The following is a 19,852-nucleotide window of genomic DNA, read 5'->3' on the forward strand; positions in this document are numbered from 1 at the left end:
CACAGGCAAACAGGTTGTTTCACATCCCTCCCCATTGCTACCGGCACCACAAGCACCATTCAGGAGCTGGCTGCCCCTCCAGAAAGCAGAGCAGTTGGAATCCATCTCACAGCACTTTGCTTTTGAGTTTCCAGAGCCTACAGATTATTGTTTCCAGCCCTCCTGAGCCAGACTTGCCATTTCAAACACAAATACCAAACAATGCCCTGGCAAAGGAGCCAAACTGCTCTGACGTTTGTGCAAGGCTGAAGCAGCCCAGCCTGTCTTGCAAGGGCAGTGGGAGTCAGTAGCCAGGGGCTCCTGCTGCCACCAGCACCGGGGATGCTTTGACAAGCAAACATCACTGCGTGCTCCCCAGCGCTGCTCCCTGCTGCCGTCAGGCACAGGATGATGCACCCTCAGCATCACTTCCCATCAAGGTCACTTGCTCCGAAGTTTCAGATCCCAAATGAAGAGCATGAAAGGATGCAAAGGAGCCAAGGGGCTGAGCTTTGCCACGGTCTGACATTGTGATGGGCTTTTTTGGTTTTGCCAGGGAAGGCAACGGTGCCATCAAGGGAAGCAACCAAGCTGGCAGAGAAAGAATATTAGCTCATTAATGAGAAAAAGCAACAGACAGTAACAGGACAAATTGTTTGAGCTCCTGAAGCTTAAGAGGGAAAAATAATCTGCTTTTCAATGGCTTGTTAAATGCTGTTAGCTAAATCCTTTGATGCCAAGCAAGCACCCGGCCCCAGGGAGGGTCCCTGGGCAGGCAGAGATGTGAAAGCACCAGGTGCTTGGAAGAGAAGGGGCCAGGAGGTCCCTGCAGCAGGCACTGCTCTCACAAGCACCCATGCCACTCCTCCTGGGCTCTGCTGAACAGGGCACCTGCTAGACAGGTGAGCTCCATCGAGTTGGTCTTTTTTTTGAGGGGGAGCAGGGTGGAAAGCATCACTTTGTGCACAAAAGGGTGAAACCTTGCTGCCTGCACTCAGCAGATCAGGGTTCTCAGCCCAGCAGTTACCACTTCCCCTTCCCAGTGCTTCGTGCCTGCTGGTTTCACAGTTTGTTTTCCACTGCCCACCAGCAGCCAGTGTGGTTGGCCTCAGCTGCCATGGTTGCAGCTTGGGCACATCCCTGCTGCCGCACAGCTGCCTCCCCCCCAACCCTGTACACACAGCCCAGCAAGAACCCTGCTCATGTCACATCATGTGCTGAAGATTCACCAAGCCAGACACCTGCTACTGACAACTTCTGCAATCTCCTTTCTCTTCCCTCGTGTGCCTAGATCCAAGCTCACAGACACAGAAGCATGGAGTCATTTTGGTCGGAAAAGACCTTTAACATCATCAAGTCACAGGATGCTAGGGGTTGGAAGCGACCCAAAGAGTCCAACCCCCCTGCCAGAGCAGGAGCATGCAATCTAACTCAGGTCACAGAGAAATCCATCCAGACAGGCCTTGAAAGTCTCCAGAGAAGACTCCACAACCTCTATAGAGAGTCTGTTCCAGTGCTCTGTGACCCTTACAGGAAAGAAATTCCCCCTTGTGTTCAGGTGAACCTCCTGTGCTGCAGCTTATATCCATTGCTCCTTGTCCTATTCCAGGGAACAAGTGAGAAGAGCCTAGGAGGAGTGGCTGAGGTTGTTCAGTCTGTGTGCTAGTTTGGGGGGGCAGATAACATCCTAAACCATCACAGTCTGGATAAGGGGAGGCAGAGAGACCACCTCATTCCTCTCTATAGCTACATTAAAGAAGGTTAGATTGAGGTGGGGGCTGGCCTCTTCTCCCAGGTGGCAAGTGATAGGATTAGGGGAAAGAGCCTCAGGTTGTACCAGGGGAGGTTTAAAGTGGATATTAGGAAGCATTTCTTCACCAAAAGGGTCACTGGGCATGGGAACAGGCTGCCCAAGGAAGTGGTGGAGTCACCATCCCAGAAGGATTTTAACAGGTTTGGATGAGGAGCTCAGGGACACAGTCTAACAGCTGTGCCCAGGGAGAGATGTTACCTTATGGCTAGACTTGATGATCTTGAGGTCTTTCCCAACCAGGCAGTTGGATGATTCTATGAGTCCAACTGTCAACACTGTGCTGCCAAGTCCATGCCACAGACAAGCCCTCAAGCCTCAGAGAGCAGCACTTCACAGCCTAACAGCTCATCCAGACAAGGCGGCTCTGGCTTGATCCACGCTGATGTTCAGCTGCAAGACAACCTGGGGGAAGATCTGTGCGTGTACAGTGGGAAGGATCTGAGTGTGGGGGAAAACAATCAGCTTCTCCAGGCTGATTCATCCGTTTCCTCTTCAGAAAGGGTTCACTTATCACAGCCCCAAAGGATGGCACTGATTTGTTGATGTTGTATTAGCAACTCATCAGCATTAGAATGATCAGCTCCGTTGGCAGCCTCTGCTCCAGCCCAGCCTGGCAAAGCTTAAGATGTTTATTTATTTATTGGGAGAGAAGGTAAAGAAGAAGCCAAGAGCTTCCCAAGGCAACCTGACTTAGGCAAGTTCAGCAACACATCCCCAGTCACCAACTCCCTTGGGCTGAGCAGTTGGCGCTGACACTTCTGCCACGAATGGATTAGAGGCTTGGGTGACCTGTGATGGTCCACACTCAACCATGGAATCCTTTAGGTTGCAGGAGGCCATTCAGAGCACTGAGCTCAACCCAGCACTGCCAAGTCCCAACAGCCACCACCCATGTGTGTGTACGGATCGTGCCTCTGTATCATGATATACAGGTGAGTCCCCAGTGCCCAACCACTCTGGCAGCAGCTATATTGGTGGCACAGGAGAGCACAACTGCACAGACCTCCCACTCACCAGCCTGGAAGCACCGCAGCTCAGATCCTCACAGAGTGATCCCACTCCACAAGCTGGCAGTCCCAGGAAGGAAGCAAACACCTCAGGGCTGGCCACACACCAAGCTGTGCCCTCTCATAAAAATCTGCCAAGCTTACAGCATGGCTGATGGGCAGCAGAAACCAGCCCACAGACACCAGTGTTCACCCCATCCCTCCTAAAAGCATGGAGCATGCTTATGGGAGCTCATCCTGGGCTCAGTGCCCACAGCAGGTAGGCATCATCCCTGGAAGATGTCATCACTGAAGGTGAAGCCCAAATGCTACAGCTGCTATGTGTTAGAAACTCCAGCCAGGCAGCATGCTCCTGGCAGATGCTCCTTTAACAACCCTCTACCATTACATACCCAAACACAGGTGGGTGAGAACAGCCCTCCTGCTATGGCAGGCTGCTTTCACCAGAAGATTTGAAGGCGGTGGAAAGGCAGCACAGGCAGAAATGTCCCTTTCCATGGCAGGCAGCAGTTTTTAAGAGGTCTTCCTTGTATTTTCTGCGCCCTGCACAAGCACAATTCCCACAGGTTCCTTCTGTATGGGAACTACACAGCTTGGAGGCCAAGCCCTGAATTTCTGGAACAATTTCTCTGGCAATTGAGGCCATTGGGCAACCATAGGTGGAAATGCAGGGCCAGAGAAGCCACAGAATCATAGAATCAAGCAGGTTGGAAGAGACCTCCAAGCTCACCCAGTCTGACCTAGCACCCAGCCCTGGCCAATCAACCAGACCATGGCACTAAGTGTCCCACCCAGCCTTTTCTTGAACACCTCCAGGGACAGTGACTCCACCACCTCCCTGGGCAGCCCATTCCAATGCCAATCACTCTCTCTGACAACAACTTCCTCCTAACATCCAGCCTAGACCTCCCCTGGCACAACTGGAGACTGTGTCCCCTTGTTCTGTTGCTGGTTGCCTGGCAGAAGAGACCAACCCCACCTGGCTACAGCCTCCCTTCAGGTAGCTGTAGCCAGCAATGAGCTCTGCCCTGAGCCTCCTCTTCTCCAGGCTAAACAACCCCAGCTCCCAACTGGTTGTACAACCAACCCCAGCTGTACAATCTTGTTACCCACAAACCATTAACTGCATCACTCATCCTTTTAAAAGTGGACTTAAGCAACAAGATCACCTCTGCTCTCCCACCCAGGAGCTGGTGTCCATGGGCAGAGAGACCTCACTGAAAGGACACTGAGTCACCACCTCAGGCAAACACTTCAGGGAGTTTAAGTCAGGGTTTATTGGGCACTGCTCTGGCCGGCCCCCAGCAGACACTGGGCACCACGACTACCACCAGCTCTGGTGGCCCCTGATCACACATTGACCACTGACAGGATTTGACATGCCCAAGACCTCTCCCTGCTGCTGCAGGAAGTGTCCACCCAAACCAACTGCAAGTCCATTTATGGATGAATCCCTCTGCCCAGAGGATTCAGCACAAAGCCTCCAAACCACACCACTGCCAGCAGCTGGGCCAGACTGCAGTGAGGCCAGGAGCCTGGGCAGCCATGGTCATCCCACCAGGCTGACCTGCTCCTCACCAGGAGTTGCCACATTGGCTGTTCCACCCAGACAGAGGCTGGTGGCACCCTGGCTGCATAGCAGCCTCATGGACAGGACCAGGCTCCACGTGGAGCTCCAACCAGCAGGCTATGTCAGGTGGAAACAGCCTTTACCTTGCACCTCTCCACGATGTTCAGTGATTTAAAAGCTGTAAGGGAATTGTTTAACACTCCTGAAGCTCAGCATCCTCCACTGGCACCAAACAGCTCCTCAAATGACTGGACCAGGAAGGTGTCACTGGTTCTAATGTTACTGTGCACATCATGTGTCAGAAGGAGGCTGTTATCTACCAGAAGCTCACTGCAGCTCAACAATGGGCAACCAATTACTGCGTGTCCTGTCCTTTCAGAGCACCATGCTGCAGTCAGAGCAGACTTCACTAACTCAAGAGGGCATCTGAGAAAACCAGCTGATATGCAAAAGCCACCTCCAGCCTCAGAGGAGTTTCCCCTCAGGTGCTACTCGGCCCCAGCACCTCAGTGTGCTTCCAGCCTGGTGGAAATTGCCTCCATCTCTGATCACCAGGCACATGCTTCCCTGGAGAACAAAACCCCCTTTCCATGACTTTGCTGTGGCCTAGTTTTCAAGGAGGACAAAGGAAACCACATCCAAGGGACCCAAGTAGGAACTAGATAAGGTTCAAAGTCACCTGAGCACTCATATGCAGAAGGCTGGAACGCCTCAGAAATGTCTACAAACCATCCCCAGATCAAGCCCAGGGCAAAGCTTCACTGATCAGAGACAGTGTTCATGCTCTTTGTGCCAGCTTCTCAGCTTCTTAAAAGCCACCACAGCAAACACTGAAGATGTCAAGAACAGCATAAGGAATCCCTCTTGGAGAGGACCTGTGGGCATGGGTCTCATCTTCCAAGTGCCAGAAACTGAACAGCAGCCTGGACAGCAGAGCAGTGAGAAGCTTCCCTGCTGCCATCCCTCCCCAGTGATCCAGTTCTTAGGAATGACAGAGGAGATGCTGAGGGAGCTGGGGGTGTGCAGCCTGCAGAAGAGGAGGCTCAGGGTGACCTCATTGCTGTCTATGACTACCTGAAGGGAGGCTGGAGCCAGGTGGGGGTGGTCTCTTCTGCCAGGCAAGCAGCAACAGAAGAAGGGGACACAGTCTCAAGTTGTGCCAGGGGAGGTCTAGGCAGGATGTTAGGAGGAAGTTGTTGCCAGAGAGAGTGATTGGCATTGGAATGGGCTGCCCAGGGAGGTGGTGGAGTCACCATCCCTGGAGGTGTTGAAGCAAAGCCTGGATGAGGCACTTAGTGTCATGGTCTGGTTGATTGGCCAGGGCTGGGTGCTAGGTTGGACTGGATGATCTTGGAGGCCTCTTCCAACCTGCTTGGTTCTATGATTGAGCAGGGTTCAGACACAGGTAGACCCCCACTAGACCTCTGCACCCAAAAACTCCAGCCACAGAGCTGATTACAGCTCAAACACTTGATTATTGTTGGGTTTTCCATCCCCCCAGCCCAGGATTATCCTGTCTACCCACAGCTGCTAAAATCTGCTGGAGAATTTACAAACAATGCAAAGTGCTAAGCAGCAGCTGAGCAGAGACCTAAGCTTGGAGGCACCATTAGTAGCCTGCTGACTCTTCAGGAAGTAAAACATGCAGCATCACTACCAGCAGAGGAAAGTGCAGAACAAGCCACCCTGGGTCACTGCACTGAACAGCCAAGCATGGCTACACACAGCCAGAAGTAGCCACCAATGGGCAGTACTCCAGTGCCCAACTTAAAGAACATCTCCTTGGAGTCACAAGTGCTATTAGAGAGATGATGACAGGAAAGCATAGAATCAACCAGGTTGGAAGAGACCTCCAAAATCATCCAGTCCAACCTAGCACCCAGCCCTGGCCAATCAACCAGACCATGGCACTAAGTGCCTCATCCAGCCTTTGCTTGAACACCTCCAGGGACAGCAACTCCACCACCTCCCTGGGCAGCCCATTCCAATGCCAATCACTCTCTCTGACAACAACTTCCTCCTAACATCCAGCCTAGACCTCCCCTGACTCAGCTGCAGACTGTGTCCCCTTGTTCTGTTGCAGCTTGCCTGGCAGAAGAGAACAACCTCCACCTAGCTACAGCCTCCCATCAGGTAGCTGTAGACAGCAATGAGCTCTGCCCTGAGCCTCCTCTTCTGCAGGCTGCACACCCCCAGCTCCCTCAGCCTCTCCTCACAGGGCTGTGCTCCAGGCCCCTCACCAGCTTCTTTGCCCTTCTCTGGACACATTCCAGTATCTCAACATGTCTGGTTTTGAACACCAACAGAGCCACAGCAGCTCTCCTGGCATAGGATAGCCTCTGAGCATACTCCTCCATCTCTCCAGGGTGCTCTAGACCTGTGCAGAGCACCTTGTCCATGCTGAGTCACCCACAGCATGCAGAGTCCCCACGGCCACCTTGGCAGAGGCAGCATCCCTGCAGCACAGGCTGGAGAGCTAGGGACAGGTGTGGTTGCCTTCACCACCTTTTAGTCACAAGATCTGTGCAGTTTTATTTTCTCTTGACATCTCCTGTCCCAGAAACAGAATCATAGAATGGTTTAGGATGGAAAGGACCTCAATAATCATCTAGTCCCCAATCCCCCCACCACAGGCATGAGGAAAAAAAAGAGATAATGAAAATATGAGAAAAATATCCACGTTGGGAAAAGAAAGAGTTAAGGAGGGGAAAAGTATCTCAGATTCTTTTTGGTGGAGCTGGAAACAGATTTGAGCTGCAGTCCCAACCAGAGCATCCTGCAGCCCTGCCTGACATCTTATAGCAGCTCTCCCTGTCCTGTTGCTCACAGAGGGAGCAGTGAGGGCGCAGCACTGATGCAAGTGGTGCATTAATGAACATGTCCATTTGCTGTGGTCTCTGGTCAGGAATGAGAGAACCCAGACCCCAGCGCAGCTTTCCGGCACTATCAGCAATCACAGCACAGGGAGTGATAAGGTCAAGGTGTTCCCAAGAGAAGCTGTACCTTTGGCAAGCACAGCTCTGGGCTAAAACAATTCTTCAGCCCCTGTTTCCACATCCCACTGGGAAGGGGTTGTGTCCCTGGTCCTTATCAGCTCCAGTAAAGCACAGTTAGAAATTTTATCTTCACTTTCTTCTGCAAAGTGGGAGCAGCTGCCACAATAAATATCAGCAAGATCAACAAAGCAGGAGGTCCCAGGAGCAGCTGCTTGTCACAGCTCTGGGTCAAGCAGGAGCTGCCAGGATCCTCCCTTGGATCCTCGCAGCAGGAGAGGAAGGTGCAGAAATCTGGAAACATTTTGAACCAACCCTGAAATACTTCAGCCACACACTGAGACTGCAGGAGGCCATGAAGGATGCCTGCTGCCAAGCCACAGCCCTTCGGCAAGGAAGCAGGACCACTACAATCAAAGAATCAAGCAGGCTGGAAGAGACCTCCAAAATCATCCACTCCAACCTAGCACCCAGCCCTGGCCAATCAACCAGACCATGGCACTAAGTGCCCCATCCAGGCTTTGAACACCTCCAGGGACAGTGACTCCACCACCTCCCTGGGCAGCCCATTCCAATGCCAATCACTCTCTCTGCCAATAATTTCCTCCTAACACCCAGCCTAGACCTCCTCCAGCACAACTTGAGACTGTGTCCCCTTGCTCTGTTGCTGCTTGCCTGGCAGAAGAGACCACCCCCACCTGGCTCCAGCCTCCCTTCAGGTAGTCATAGACAGCAAAGACAGCTTAAGCATGAGCAAAGCCTGGCACGGCTCTGCAGGGAAGGCAGGGCTTGCCGTCTCCAAGCTTCTTCCCTGACCCAGCTGAGCTGCCTCTGATAAGGCTTTCCCCAGCTTTCACCTCCAGCAGGACAAAGCTGCTGCCTCTTTGGTCCCCAGAGAGGCAGCCGCCTCAGCTCCGGGGCAGCGAGGTCTGCAGAGCCCCTGCAGTCTCGGTCGCTGCACGCATCGCCCACCAGCCTCTTGTTTTATTTATTAAACAGAAGCAGATTGCTCCAGGCAGCTTCAATCCCGGCGACAGGATCGGTTTCCATAGACACTTGCTGCTTTCCCCAGCACAGTTCGGGGAGCCGTGCGCTGCTGAGCCGGAGCAGCCGCGGCTGGGGGTAGGCAGCGTCCGACCCCGAGCATCACACAGCCAAACCAAAGCCTTGCCCTCCAAGGGGCTCTTCACCCATCTCCTCATCAGCCCTTGGCAGTCATTTCAGCTCAATCTCTCCTCTGTTAATTGGCTGCTTCGGGTGCTGTTAATGAGCACAGTTTGCCATCTCCCAGCACAGCAACCTGGGACGGCAAAGGCAACCTGAGTTCAGCTGGGACTTCAAAAGCAACAAGACCAAAACCCATCTCAGCCTCACACGAGGCTGCAGCATCTCTGTGGGGGGCTGGGAGAAGAATCACCTTAGACCCCACCTGCACAACAGCGAGGGGAAAGCTCAGGAGCCTCCAGCCAAGGAACAGTTGGAAAAGCAGCTCCTGAATGACTGACCAGAGAAGTAAGGGTAAAAAAGGACAAGGAGGCACCAAGCATCACAGCTCATGAGCTTTGTCACAACTCCAACCGAGCAAACGCCACCAGCAGCTGCGCTGCGTTAGGAACCTGCAGACACTCACGCAGGGCTCAGGGTACAAACAGCCCCAAACACACTCAGCCCAAGCACTGGGCGACCTCTGCCAGAAGAAACACTGCTCCAGCATGGCTGACTTGCCCAGCTCCCACATCACATCACCCCCTTCTCTTGAGGGCTGCAGCAGGCAGTTCCTCCCCAGCTCCCAGAGCAGAAGCTGGGACCTTTCTCTCCTTTGCAAAGCAAGACAAAACCACTGGCAAAGGCACGTTCTGCAAACACCAGGAGCTGACAATGCCCCAAACCTCTGACACCAAGAATAGCAGGCTCTTTGTAAAGATACATTAACAGCAAACACAGAGACACTGTTAGCATTCACATCGTGCAGGACCAGCTCCACGCTGAGCTCGTTATCCTCACCGACAGCAAATACCTGGTTTCATTGCTGTGCTCAGAGCTCACTTCAGACTGCAATCCCATTTAACAATAAATTGGTGACTTACCCAATTCTTTAGATCCTTGGCTTTCACTGGCCAACTCTCCCATCTTAACCAGAGCATCAAAGTATCCTTTTGCTGCATATGTCATACCTAAAAGCATCCAAAAAAAGAAAGGGGGGGGAGGGAGGGCAGGTTATATTCCCTTTAATAGCTACTATAACTTCTATGGCACTGAAGAGAGGCTAGACACCAAAACAGCCATTACTTCAAAGGGGCTTAGCCCCAAGGGGAGGGACTAGACAACAAGCAGAAGTAAAAACGAGGAGAAAGCAGCTCAAGCAGCCAGATGACAGAGTTATTTAGGAGAAAGAAAGGGTAGGTGCAGGACCTCGGTGGTTTTCATTCCAGTGTAACCACCAGGCTGCTTGATGCTGCACAGAAAGGAGGGGGAAAAAAAAAATCACTGTGGAATAATTGAATATCAGAGACTTTCATTACAGTTCAGCCTTGTTTGTTGACATTCCAGCTAGGCACTCGGCTTTAATCAGATAAGCAGGGGGTTTCCTCTCATCACCAGAACATGTTGTACAGCTTGAGCTCTGCAACGTCAAATTATGCACCCAGGCCTCTTCCAACGTGATTTACTCTACCTTCAGATGCCCCCACGAGCTTAGACCCAACAGAAAAAGAAAAGGGTGGCCAAGGATAATCAAGATTACAGGAGGGTCTTGGGGTTCAAAGTGTATTTACTACAGGGGTGAGAGAAGGAGAAAGCAAGGGATCACCCCAGAGCCACAAAGATCATTAAGGGACTGGAACATCTCTCTTACAAGGAGAGCCCAAGGGAGCTGAGGCTCTTTAGCTTGGAGAGGAGGAGACTGAGAGGTGACCTCATCAGTGTTTATAAAGATGTAAAGGTGAGTGCCAGGAGGCTGGAGCCAGGCTCTGCTGGGTGATGCCTGATGATAGGACATGGGACAATGGGTGGAAGCTGAGGCATAGGAAGCTTCATGTAAACATGGGGAGAAATTTCTTTCCCTGTGAGTGTGACAGAGCACTGGAACAGGCTGCTCAGAGGGGTTGTGGAGTCTCCCCCTCGGGAGATGGGCAAAACCTGCCTGGATGTGTACTTGAGTGATCTGGTCTAGATAATCCTGCTCTGGCAGAGGGGTTGGACTGGATGAGCTTTGGAGGTCCCTTCCAGCCCCTAACATTCTATGAGCCTGGTGTTCCACACACTGCAGGTACAGTGTGCCCAACCTGAACTGTGATGAAACAGCACCTAGTAAACAGATTCCACTGCCTGGGTAATTAAAAGCTGCATCACCAGTGTAACATTTCAGAAGAATAAATAAACCTCACAGCTCCCAGTGCAGCCTCTTCTCCACCTCCCACCCCCCATCAAATCCTGCCTCTGTGCCCTTCCTTGCTGGAGATCAGCAGGGAATCAGCAGGCAGAGTCATAGCCACAACATCAACCCCTGCTTCGTTAGTGTCATTAGGGTTAGCTGGAGAATGCTTCTGCTTGTAAGGGTGAATTAAGTCCCATCCCTAAGGGAGCAGAGTCCACAGCTGCTGGGCAGTGGACCGGGATGGACAGGCACTCCCCACGTTACAGACAGTTGATCCATTAAACCAGAGTTAAACCGGGAAGAGAGCAACGTGCAGGGGAGTGCCTGTACCCGAGAACAGCAGGAGCTCTGCCTATGAAAACATCCTTCACTGAAAGGTCCAGGAACCTCATTTGACTGGTGGGAAACAAAACTTGCCCCAGGCCTAAAGCAGGAGGCACAGATCCTTTCCAAAAGGTCACATTTCAACTGCCAGAGTTCAGGAACACAAAGCACCAAAATAATACTGGGTTTTTTTCCCCCACTGGCTTAAGATCCTTACAGCCTCTTACCTTGCAGGCATTTTCACCAAGTCAATTAAAAAAAAAAATAATCAGGTCTGCCATGTGCAGAGCTGCCCTGAAGTGAGCAGAGCCCTCCCCAAAAGCAAGCAGCTGCCTCTGGGGGTTATAGAATGATAGAATCAACTAGGTTGGAAAAGACCTCCAAGATCGCCCAGTCCAACCTGTCAAACAGAGCCTGCCCTAAACCTCCAGGGTAGGTATAGGCTGGATGTCAGGAAGAAGTTCTTCACAGAGAGAGTGATTTCCCATTGGAATGGGCTGCCCAGGGAGGTGGTGGAAGCACCGTCCCTGGGGGTGTTCAAGAAAAGACTGGATGAGGCACTCAGTGCCATGGTCTAGTTGACTGGATAGGGCTGGGTGATAAGTTAGACTCGATGATCTTGGAGGTCTCTTCCAACCTGGTTGATTCTATGATTCTATGATTCTCCCCAAAAGCCCCACTGAGGAGGGCCCAAGCAGTATGCAAAGTTGCTTTAAGTCAAAGCAGCCCATTTTCAGTTTTCATCAGTTCACATTTGAGGATCATGGGTATTTGATTTGATCATGTACATACCACATATATTTGATTTGATTGATCATAGAATCAACCAGGTTGGAAGAGATCTCCAAGATCACCCAGTCCAAACACCATCATCTATATCTACACCTCCCAGCAGGGCCCTCTAAACCCAATCAAGAGCTGCCACCAGTATTTTTAGTGGGTTCTCCCCCCTACACTTCTCTTCCAACACATTCATTTGGGCAACTTGAACATTTCAGCAACACATCTTCAAGCAGAGCTTCAACTCTTAATATTTTAGAAGTCATGTTTAGAGGGAAACTGGTTGGAGATGTATTTGTTAGTCAGTTGCCACCCAACAGCTTATCACTCAAATCCTTCCCACATCCCTGGCCTCGCAGTGGACACATCTTGTACATCCTAACAATGTCAGCTTTGCATCAGTATCTCCTCAGTTTCCTCCCCTTACCCACCCTGGGAACAGAAAGTTGGATTTTCAGCCTTCCTCCTTTCCAAGGCCATGCTGCCCAGCTGGATCCCCCTCAGCCTTGCAGCTCCCCCCCCCCCGCCCCCAGCATTTCAGCAAGCAATGCAGTCACACTTACTTGCTAAGGCTTTTTCATAGGTCTTCCCCATAGAAATGAAATTCCTGAGGCTGGGGTTGAACTGCTCCATGATTGTCTGGGGGAAAAAGAAGAATATCATCAGAGGATAGCAGAGATTATCAGAATCTGGACAGAACAGCCCCACACTTCTCCAAGGCTGGTATGCTGGACTCAATGCTCATAAATGCAGAAAACAGAGAGGGGAAAAAAAGAATCCTTCCCCATCCCTCCCAGGTTCTCCTTGTCTGTGAGAGGATTTACACCAAGCAGCCTCAAGTTTACACACCTATTGCAAACAATGCTCGAAAGCAATGGCCCTGCTGGGCAAATATTCTTCTCATTTGGGGTAAGGCCAAAGCACAGAATCAGGGCAGTGCAGAAGTAGCCCAGCACTAAATCAAACATGACACCAAGAGCTGTTGAAGATTGCTAGGATGCCAGCTGAGTGCACCAACCCCTGCTGCCCTTCCGAGCCATGCCTCCTGCAGCGCTTCGTAAGAGCAGAGTGGAGACATCTTCACCTAGAATCATAGAATTAACCAGGTTGGAAGAGACCTCTAAGCTCATCCACTCCAACCTAGCACCCAGCCCTGGCCAATCAACCAGACCATGGCACTAAGTGCCTCATCCAGGCTTTGCTTCAACACCTCCAGGGATGGTGACTCCACCACCTCCCTGGGCAGCCCATTCCAATGCCAATCACTCTCTCTGCCAGCAACTTCCTCCTAACATCCAGACGAGACCTCCCCTGGCACAGCTTGAGACTGTGTCCCCTTGTTCTGTTGCTGCTTGCCTGACAGAAGAGAACAACCCCACCTGGCTACAGCCTCCCTTCAGGTAGTTGTAGACAGCAATAAGGTCACCCTTGAGCCTCCTCCAGGCTGCACACCCCCAGCTCCCTCAGCCTCTCCTCACAGGGCTGTGCTCCAGGCCCTTCATCAGCCTCAGTACCCTTCTCTGGACACGTTCCAGTATCTCAACATCTCCCTTGAATTGAGGAGCCCAGAACTGGACACAGCACTCAAGGTGTGGCTTGAACCTCCCACTGAGGAGAACCACTCCAGAGGGCCCTTCCCAACAGCAGCTCCAGCAGGTGACAGTGTCACTGTCCTGACACCAGGTGAGAGCAGAGCCTGAACATGTCAGCAGGAGCTGTGAAGATGACCCAACTATCCTTCCTTCATCCCACAGCCTGAGTAAGGCCAAGGTTGGGTTTTGAAAACCATGAGGAGAAGTCAATAATGAGGTGGTTCTGCAGTGCTGAAGATTCAACAAGATGCCTTGTGCAGGTCTTCACTGTGATGCTCCAAACCACAAAATTATCACATGTGCCAACTCTAACCATAATAATAACCATAAGTGGCTGTCTGAGGCAGCAGGCAACGGCCCTCAGAACAACCATGGAGTTGACCTGTGTTCTCTGGGAGAGGATGGTGCTGATGTCCCACTCCTGGGATGACCTTGGAGCGTGGCACCAGCTCAGTCTGTCATGGGCAAGCAGAAAGGGCTGGAGAGAGAGAGATTTGAAACGGCCACCAAGGAGCTGAAGACAGAACAAAGCCACCATCGTCCCCAGCAAGCTGGTGCTGCCAGCCATGGCTGAAGCCACGTGTAAGGAATTACACCTCGGTCTCTCAGCACTTGGTGCCACTTTCCACCTGCCTATGGATGCATAAATTAGGGTGTCGGTGAACACCAGAAGCGCTGTCTGACAGCTTTTCCTCCCTCACTCTAAGGTCCTTATTTAAACGTGGAGAAGGGGGATGGGGTGGGGGGGGAGGAATAATCGGATCACCAAGAAGAAGGGCTCTTTGTACGCCTGGCACAGCAGCTCCTGACCCTCCTCTGCCAGGGCGACTCAATCCCCGGCGCCGATAGCATCTCTAAAACCAGACACCGATTCCCAGCCCGGCCCGGGAGGAGACAACAAAATCCTCATTCTCTCCCTGCGAATCCGACCTCCAGCCCAAGCCCTTGCTCCACCTCAGGGACAGCTTCCCACCAGCGCAGGATTAATGCCTCGGTGTCCCCGCACACGCTGAGCAGGGCAGCTTGGGCGTTCCCTCGGGACGCGAGGGCTCCGCAGCCCCCACGCCGCGCTGCTGGCACTGTCCCACGCCGGGAAGGGGAGGGAAGACGACAGACAGACACTTATGGCGAATAAGCTGATTAAGCATCTGTCACCTCATCTGAAGCTGGCCAAATGCTATAAAGCTCATTTTCTGCCCGAGGCATTTTTATCCCCAGTTCCTGCTGCCTTGGCCTTTGGAGAGTGTGACAGTTTAATTTTCTTCCGTGGGAGCCTGCATGCGAGGCCTTGCCAGAGCCTCCCCCCCCCACCTCTCAACAGCCATTTTCTCTTTTCACCGAGCAGGAGCCCGCAAAAGAGACCAGCATCAAGCTGGGACATCACCTAGGTGCTGGTATTTGTTGGCAGAAGGAATCCTTTTAAGCCTCCGAGGAGCAGCAGCCCCGCTCCCAGCATGAGCGGCAGGTTGAGGATGCCCAAGCTGCGCTGCCACCGTCCCACCACCTCTCGGGGCTTTCAGGACCACCCCACAGCTCAGAGAAGGGCAGGAGACGACTGCAGAGATCTGACAGGCAAGCACAAGGCTAAGGAGGAGCTTTGCTGCTAATTAAGGCTGCAGGTCAAGCTCTGCAGCAGCGCAGTGCCCATGGAGGCTGCTTTGGGGCAGCGCGCAGCAGTTTAGCGAACATGCTCAGCTTGGGAGGAGAAAATTAACCTGTAGCAACAAGCCACATAGCGAATTGTTCTCCCTAATCATGGGAGACAATGGCACAGGAGCTAATTAACACTGTCGAGGAGGATTGCTCCAGCCTCCCCACATCACATTTAAACTTTGCCCAGAGATCTACCTGTATTACCCCACAAAGCAGCTGGAGCTGTGGGATTGCTGCCTGTGACAGTGACACAGGCATGTTCATGCTGCCCATGGTAGACAAGGACATGTTCCTTCTGCTGCCCACAGTGGGGACAGGGACACGGACACATCCCTGCCACCCATGGTGGACAAGGACATGTTCTGACTGCCCACAGTGGGGGCAGGGACATGGACACATCTCTGCTGCCCATGGTGGACTAGGATATGTTCTGACTGCCCACAGCAGGGACAGGGACATGGACACAGACACATCCCTGCTGCCCATGGTGGACATGGACACATGCCTGATGCTTATAGTGTAGAGAGGGACACATCTTGATGCTCCATGGCAGGGACACAGACACATCCCCGCTGCCAACAGCTCCATGGCTACAGCCTCCACCACGCTCAAGCTGAGCTGGAGTGGCTGAGAACCGTTCATGCAGAAGAGATATTGAGAGAATTTGGGTGGGGAAGTGATTCTGAAGCAGTCTGCTGGGTCAAGCATAGGGAGTGCCTGTGCACGTGCACATACAGGGGTGTCTTGCAATGGAATGACTTCTGCAGCAGTGCCCACAGGAACACATGCTCCTGAAGCATGAAAGCTTAGTGAATAAAGGACAGAAGAGGACCCACAGACATCACAGGCAGAGCAGGAGCACTGGTGACCATGGGTGAGCACTGGCTGTCCCCATGGCACACCAGGCACAGATGGCAGCAAGGGGGAGCAGACCCAGGAGAGCAGCGCCATGCTCACAGACACGAAGCAGCAGAGCTGCACTCTCGATCTGCAGGTCTCATGGGGACAAATGTGGTGGAGCAGATTCGAGGAAACCCCTTGCAAAGATTCAGTGCTTTCCCCCCAAACTGGAGGGAATCAAAGCACACCTCAGCCCTGGCAGCGCTCAGGGTAGGACCCTGCTTGTCACAGACCATCATCAGCCATCTTAAAGCAATAAATTGAGGGAAAGAAGCCCTCAGAATGGGTCCCAGTGATCAGCTGAAGAAGGGAGGAGGCAACTCTTTGCTGGCCAAGTAAAATCCATCACATTTTAGGAGGAAGCTTGCTGTTAAGCGAGTGTTTTAAAAACATTGTCTGGAAACTCCAACGAAAACAGCCCAGCAGGAGGAGGGCACTGAAACAAACTCTTCACCAGGGAGATAAAAATAGAGTTTTTCAAGCTGCCTTCTCACTCCTCCCTGGGTGGGAAGGGAAGGTGACTTCAGAACTAACACACCTTCGCACCCCCCTCCAGGTGAGAAGCTGTGAAGGAGAAATACTGAAAGAAAAATAAACATATTCATGGCACAGAACATGCTCCACAATCAATCACTTCACACACCCAAGTCAGCCAGCAAGGTGCTGTAACCACTCCCGTGACGCCGCAGGTTGCATCACCTCCACCTCAGCCCCACGGAGCAGGCAGAGCAGAAGTGCCCACACGGCTTTTGCTAGGGCTCTCCTTCAGCTGGCCAGGAGAAGCCAGGCTTGCAGGACACTGCAGCAAAGCCAATATTCAGCAAAATGCTGGCAATGAAAGCAAACCTCATTCTCCCTCTGCTTTTGCTCCATCAGCACCACCCACAAGTTGTTTGCCTTCCACACGCCGCCTGGGCAGAGTTTAGAAAAACACAGACCAGAAAAAAAAACCCCATCCCAACAACCTGGCAGCTAAGGGTTGAAAGGGCTTTGCTTTGTTCCACTGCACTAAATTCCCTGGGTAATAGCACTCAGCTCTCTGGGATTGGCACGGCTTTATTCGGCTGCCAGAAATGAAACTAATGCAAAGCACGAGGTCTCCAGGACACAGTCCTGCTGAATTAGGGGGGAGAAGGGGCAACAGAAAATAAGGTCTCCATCTTTTCCCTCTGACCACAGCTCTCTGCTACAGCAAGGACCTGCCAGCTGCTCCAATGCTGCAATAATCAGCCCTTGAGTAGAGTAAGAATTTCAGTCCTCTCCAAGAACAAGCTGGAAACGGAGCTGGTGCAGGCTGGATCAGGTTTCTCCTGTGTAGGGAAGACCTGCATAGAACTTCCTTAAGGGCTTCAAAAAAGTAAAGCCAGGCTGCACAGTTCTGCAGTTGTGCCAGGGGAGGTCTAGGCTGGATGTTAGAAGGAAGTTCTTCCCAGAGAGAGTGATCTGCTATTGGAATGGGCTGCCCAGGGAGGTGGTGGAGTCACTATGCCTGGAGGTGTTCAAAAAAAGCCTGGCTGAGGCACTTAGTGCCATGGTCTAGTCGATTGGCCAGGGCTGGGTGCTAGGTTGGACTGGATAATCTTGGAGGTCTCTTCCAACCTGGCTGATTCTGTGATTCCCCAGGTCTATCCTCACAGCATCCCAGGTAGCTCCTAAAATCAAACACAGAGAAAAACACAAAGGAGGTGCTCCTTTGCTCAGCTGGGGCTGGAGATGATCAGTGGCCACGGTCTGCTGGGCACCCATCTCTGCATCACTGCACATCTGGAACAGGACCTCACCATTCAGAGCTATGTAGAGGCTGCCTTGATTACCGTGCTGTAATTAAAGCCAGGCTTCATGTCCAGCCTCTTCACCACACAGCAAACAGATGGACAACCAGGGATGAAGGTGATGAAGCTCCTGGGTGTGACTGAGGGATAAGCAGTACAAGAAAGCCACAGCATGAGCTATGCCCTGAACCACCCCGATAGAGATAGCCTGGGAACATCCTGGGCACCTCAGTGAACACAACTGATGGACTCTGAGCTGAAAAACAACTTCGGTGTTCCCCTAGCACCATCCCTTGATGCCCCTAGTGCTGATGGCTCCTTGCAAGACTGACACTACACAATGGCAGGGATTGCCTGGGCTCAGTCTGGCGCCCAGAGCTGTCCTGGGTGGCTCGTGGCTGACAGCAGCACATTACATGACCATGACAAACGCCACCAGAGAAGGAAGCCCCAGAGGACTCTCCACTACACCAGTGGCTGCAGAAGTGGCTCAGCTGGAGGGAAGTTTTGTTTCTAAATGGGTCAGCCCTGCTCCAGGAATGCTGTCATTACTTCTCTATTAATATTTAATGCCCAAACCAAGCCCGGCGCTGCCTCTATCTCAGCTCACCCTGCCCTGCGCCATCAGGAGACGGCCCCACAGCTTCAAGAGCCAAGTTTCTGCCAGGAGAGGAGCCTCGGTGGACTCGTTAGGGGGGCTGATTTCAATTGCTTACAACACACCCACCTCGCAGCTCCGCGGCTGGGATCGCGCCCGTCCCGCAGTCGCCTGTACCTCGGTGCACCGCAGCGCACAATAGGGCAGCGGCGTCTCTCAAGCCCGGCTGCCGACGGCTGCGGTGCTGCAGCCCTCTCTCCCTCCCTGACATCGAACCCACCTCACCGAGTTCTCCCCAAAGCTCTCTCCAAGCCACAGGAACAGCTGAGCAGCCATGGCCCTCTAGATCAGGCTCTCACAGGAGGAGGGGGCTCAGGGGTGACTTCATTACTGCCTATGACGCCCTGAAAGGAGGCTGGAGCCAGGTGGGGTTGGTCTCTTCCGCCCGGCAACCAGCAACAGAACAAGGGGACACAGCCTCAAGTTGTGCAGGGAGAGGCATAGGCTGGATGTTAGGAGGAAGTTGTTGGCAGAGAGAGAGATTGGCATTGGAATGGGCTGCCCAGGGAGGTGGTGGAGTCACCATCCCTGGAGGTGTTGAAGCAAAGCCTGGATGGGGCACTTAGTGCCATGGTCTGGTTGATTGGCCAGGGCTGGGTGCTAGGTTGGAGTGGATGATCTTGGAGGTCTCTTCCAACCTGGTGGATTCTATGATAAGGTCCTGCCCCAAAAGCCAGATTGGGGCACAGCCCAGCCCAGCCTCTACTGGAGAAAGAGCTCAGGAGCAAGGAAAGTAAGAAGGAAAGCCACAAAAAAAACCCCAACCCAAACCCTAAAACCAACATCAAAAGGACAAAACTGAAAGAACTCCCCAAATTAGGGTCTCCATCCAAGGGTATTTAGTTTCTACTGACTGTCACATCAGAGGATGAAGGATCCAAGTTTCAGGGAAAGAGCTCTGAACACCTTTGCAGTTGGGGTTTAGGCTTAAAGGAAATTTGAATAGGAACCTGTACAGAGGCCCCTCCCTGCACTCCATGGGTAGGATCTCCACTGCCAAGCACTGCCCCAGCCCCTTCTCCACAGACCTTGCACCAAGGGGCTTGACTTAAAGGCTGCAACTCCAAGAGATGTTTGACACCTCCAGCCCTGCAACACAAGCAGCACAGGAGAGAAACCTTGGCCATGGGCAGACTCAGTGCAAGGAGGCACCCAAGGTGGAGTCAGCAGCTGCCTCCACCCCAGGGAGCAGCATCTCTCAGCCGCAGCATGGGGAAGTGACTGGGGGACACGTTCAGCAAGTCAGGAGCTATAGAAGACTTCTAGATCCAGAAGTGTCAACAGCCTGGAGATGTACCTACCACCTCAGCAGAGACAGGAACCACTCTCCCAGCCTGCAGGTGTGCACGCAGAGGGGATGGAGCAGCAGACGGCAAGGGTAGCCCCACATCACCACCACAGTGACAAGCGGTGCAGAAGCCGGTGCCAGGCCTCC

At 52.7% G+C, this 19,852-nt stretch overlaps 1 protein-coding gene across 8 annotated transcripts in view; it reads right to left on the reverse strand.

Annotated features, from left to right (window-relative positions):
• BAIAP2 (BAR/IMD domain containing adaptor protein 2) overlaps window positions 1-19,852 on the reverse strand; it is a 55,925-nt gene that overhangs the window by 32,321 nt on the left and 3,752 nt on the right. For all 8 annotated transcript variants that reach the window (XM_064150732.1, XM_064150731.1, XM_064150727.1 and 5 more), the window contains exons 2-3: window positions 12,406-12,481; window positions 9,450-9,536 (exon numbers count right to left, since the gene is read on the reverse strand). In XM_064150732.1, coding sequence (XP_064006802.1) covers window positions 9,450-9,536; window positions 12,406-12,481 — 163 coding nt within the window. The remainder of the gene's footprint in view (window positions 1-9,449; window positions 9,537-12,405; window positions 12,482-19,852) is intronic.

Source organism: Pogoniulus pusillus, chromosome 11 (assembly GCF_015220805.1).
Source record: "Pogoniulus pusillus isolate bPogPus1 chromosome 11, bPogPus1.pri, whole genome shotgun sequence".
NCBI classification, from domain to species: Eukaryota; Metazoa; Chordata; class Aves; order Piciformes; family Lybiidae; genus Pogoniulus; species Pogoniulus pusillus.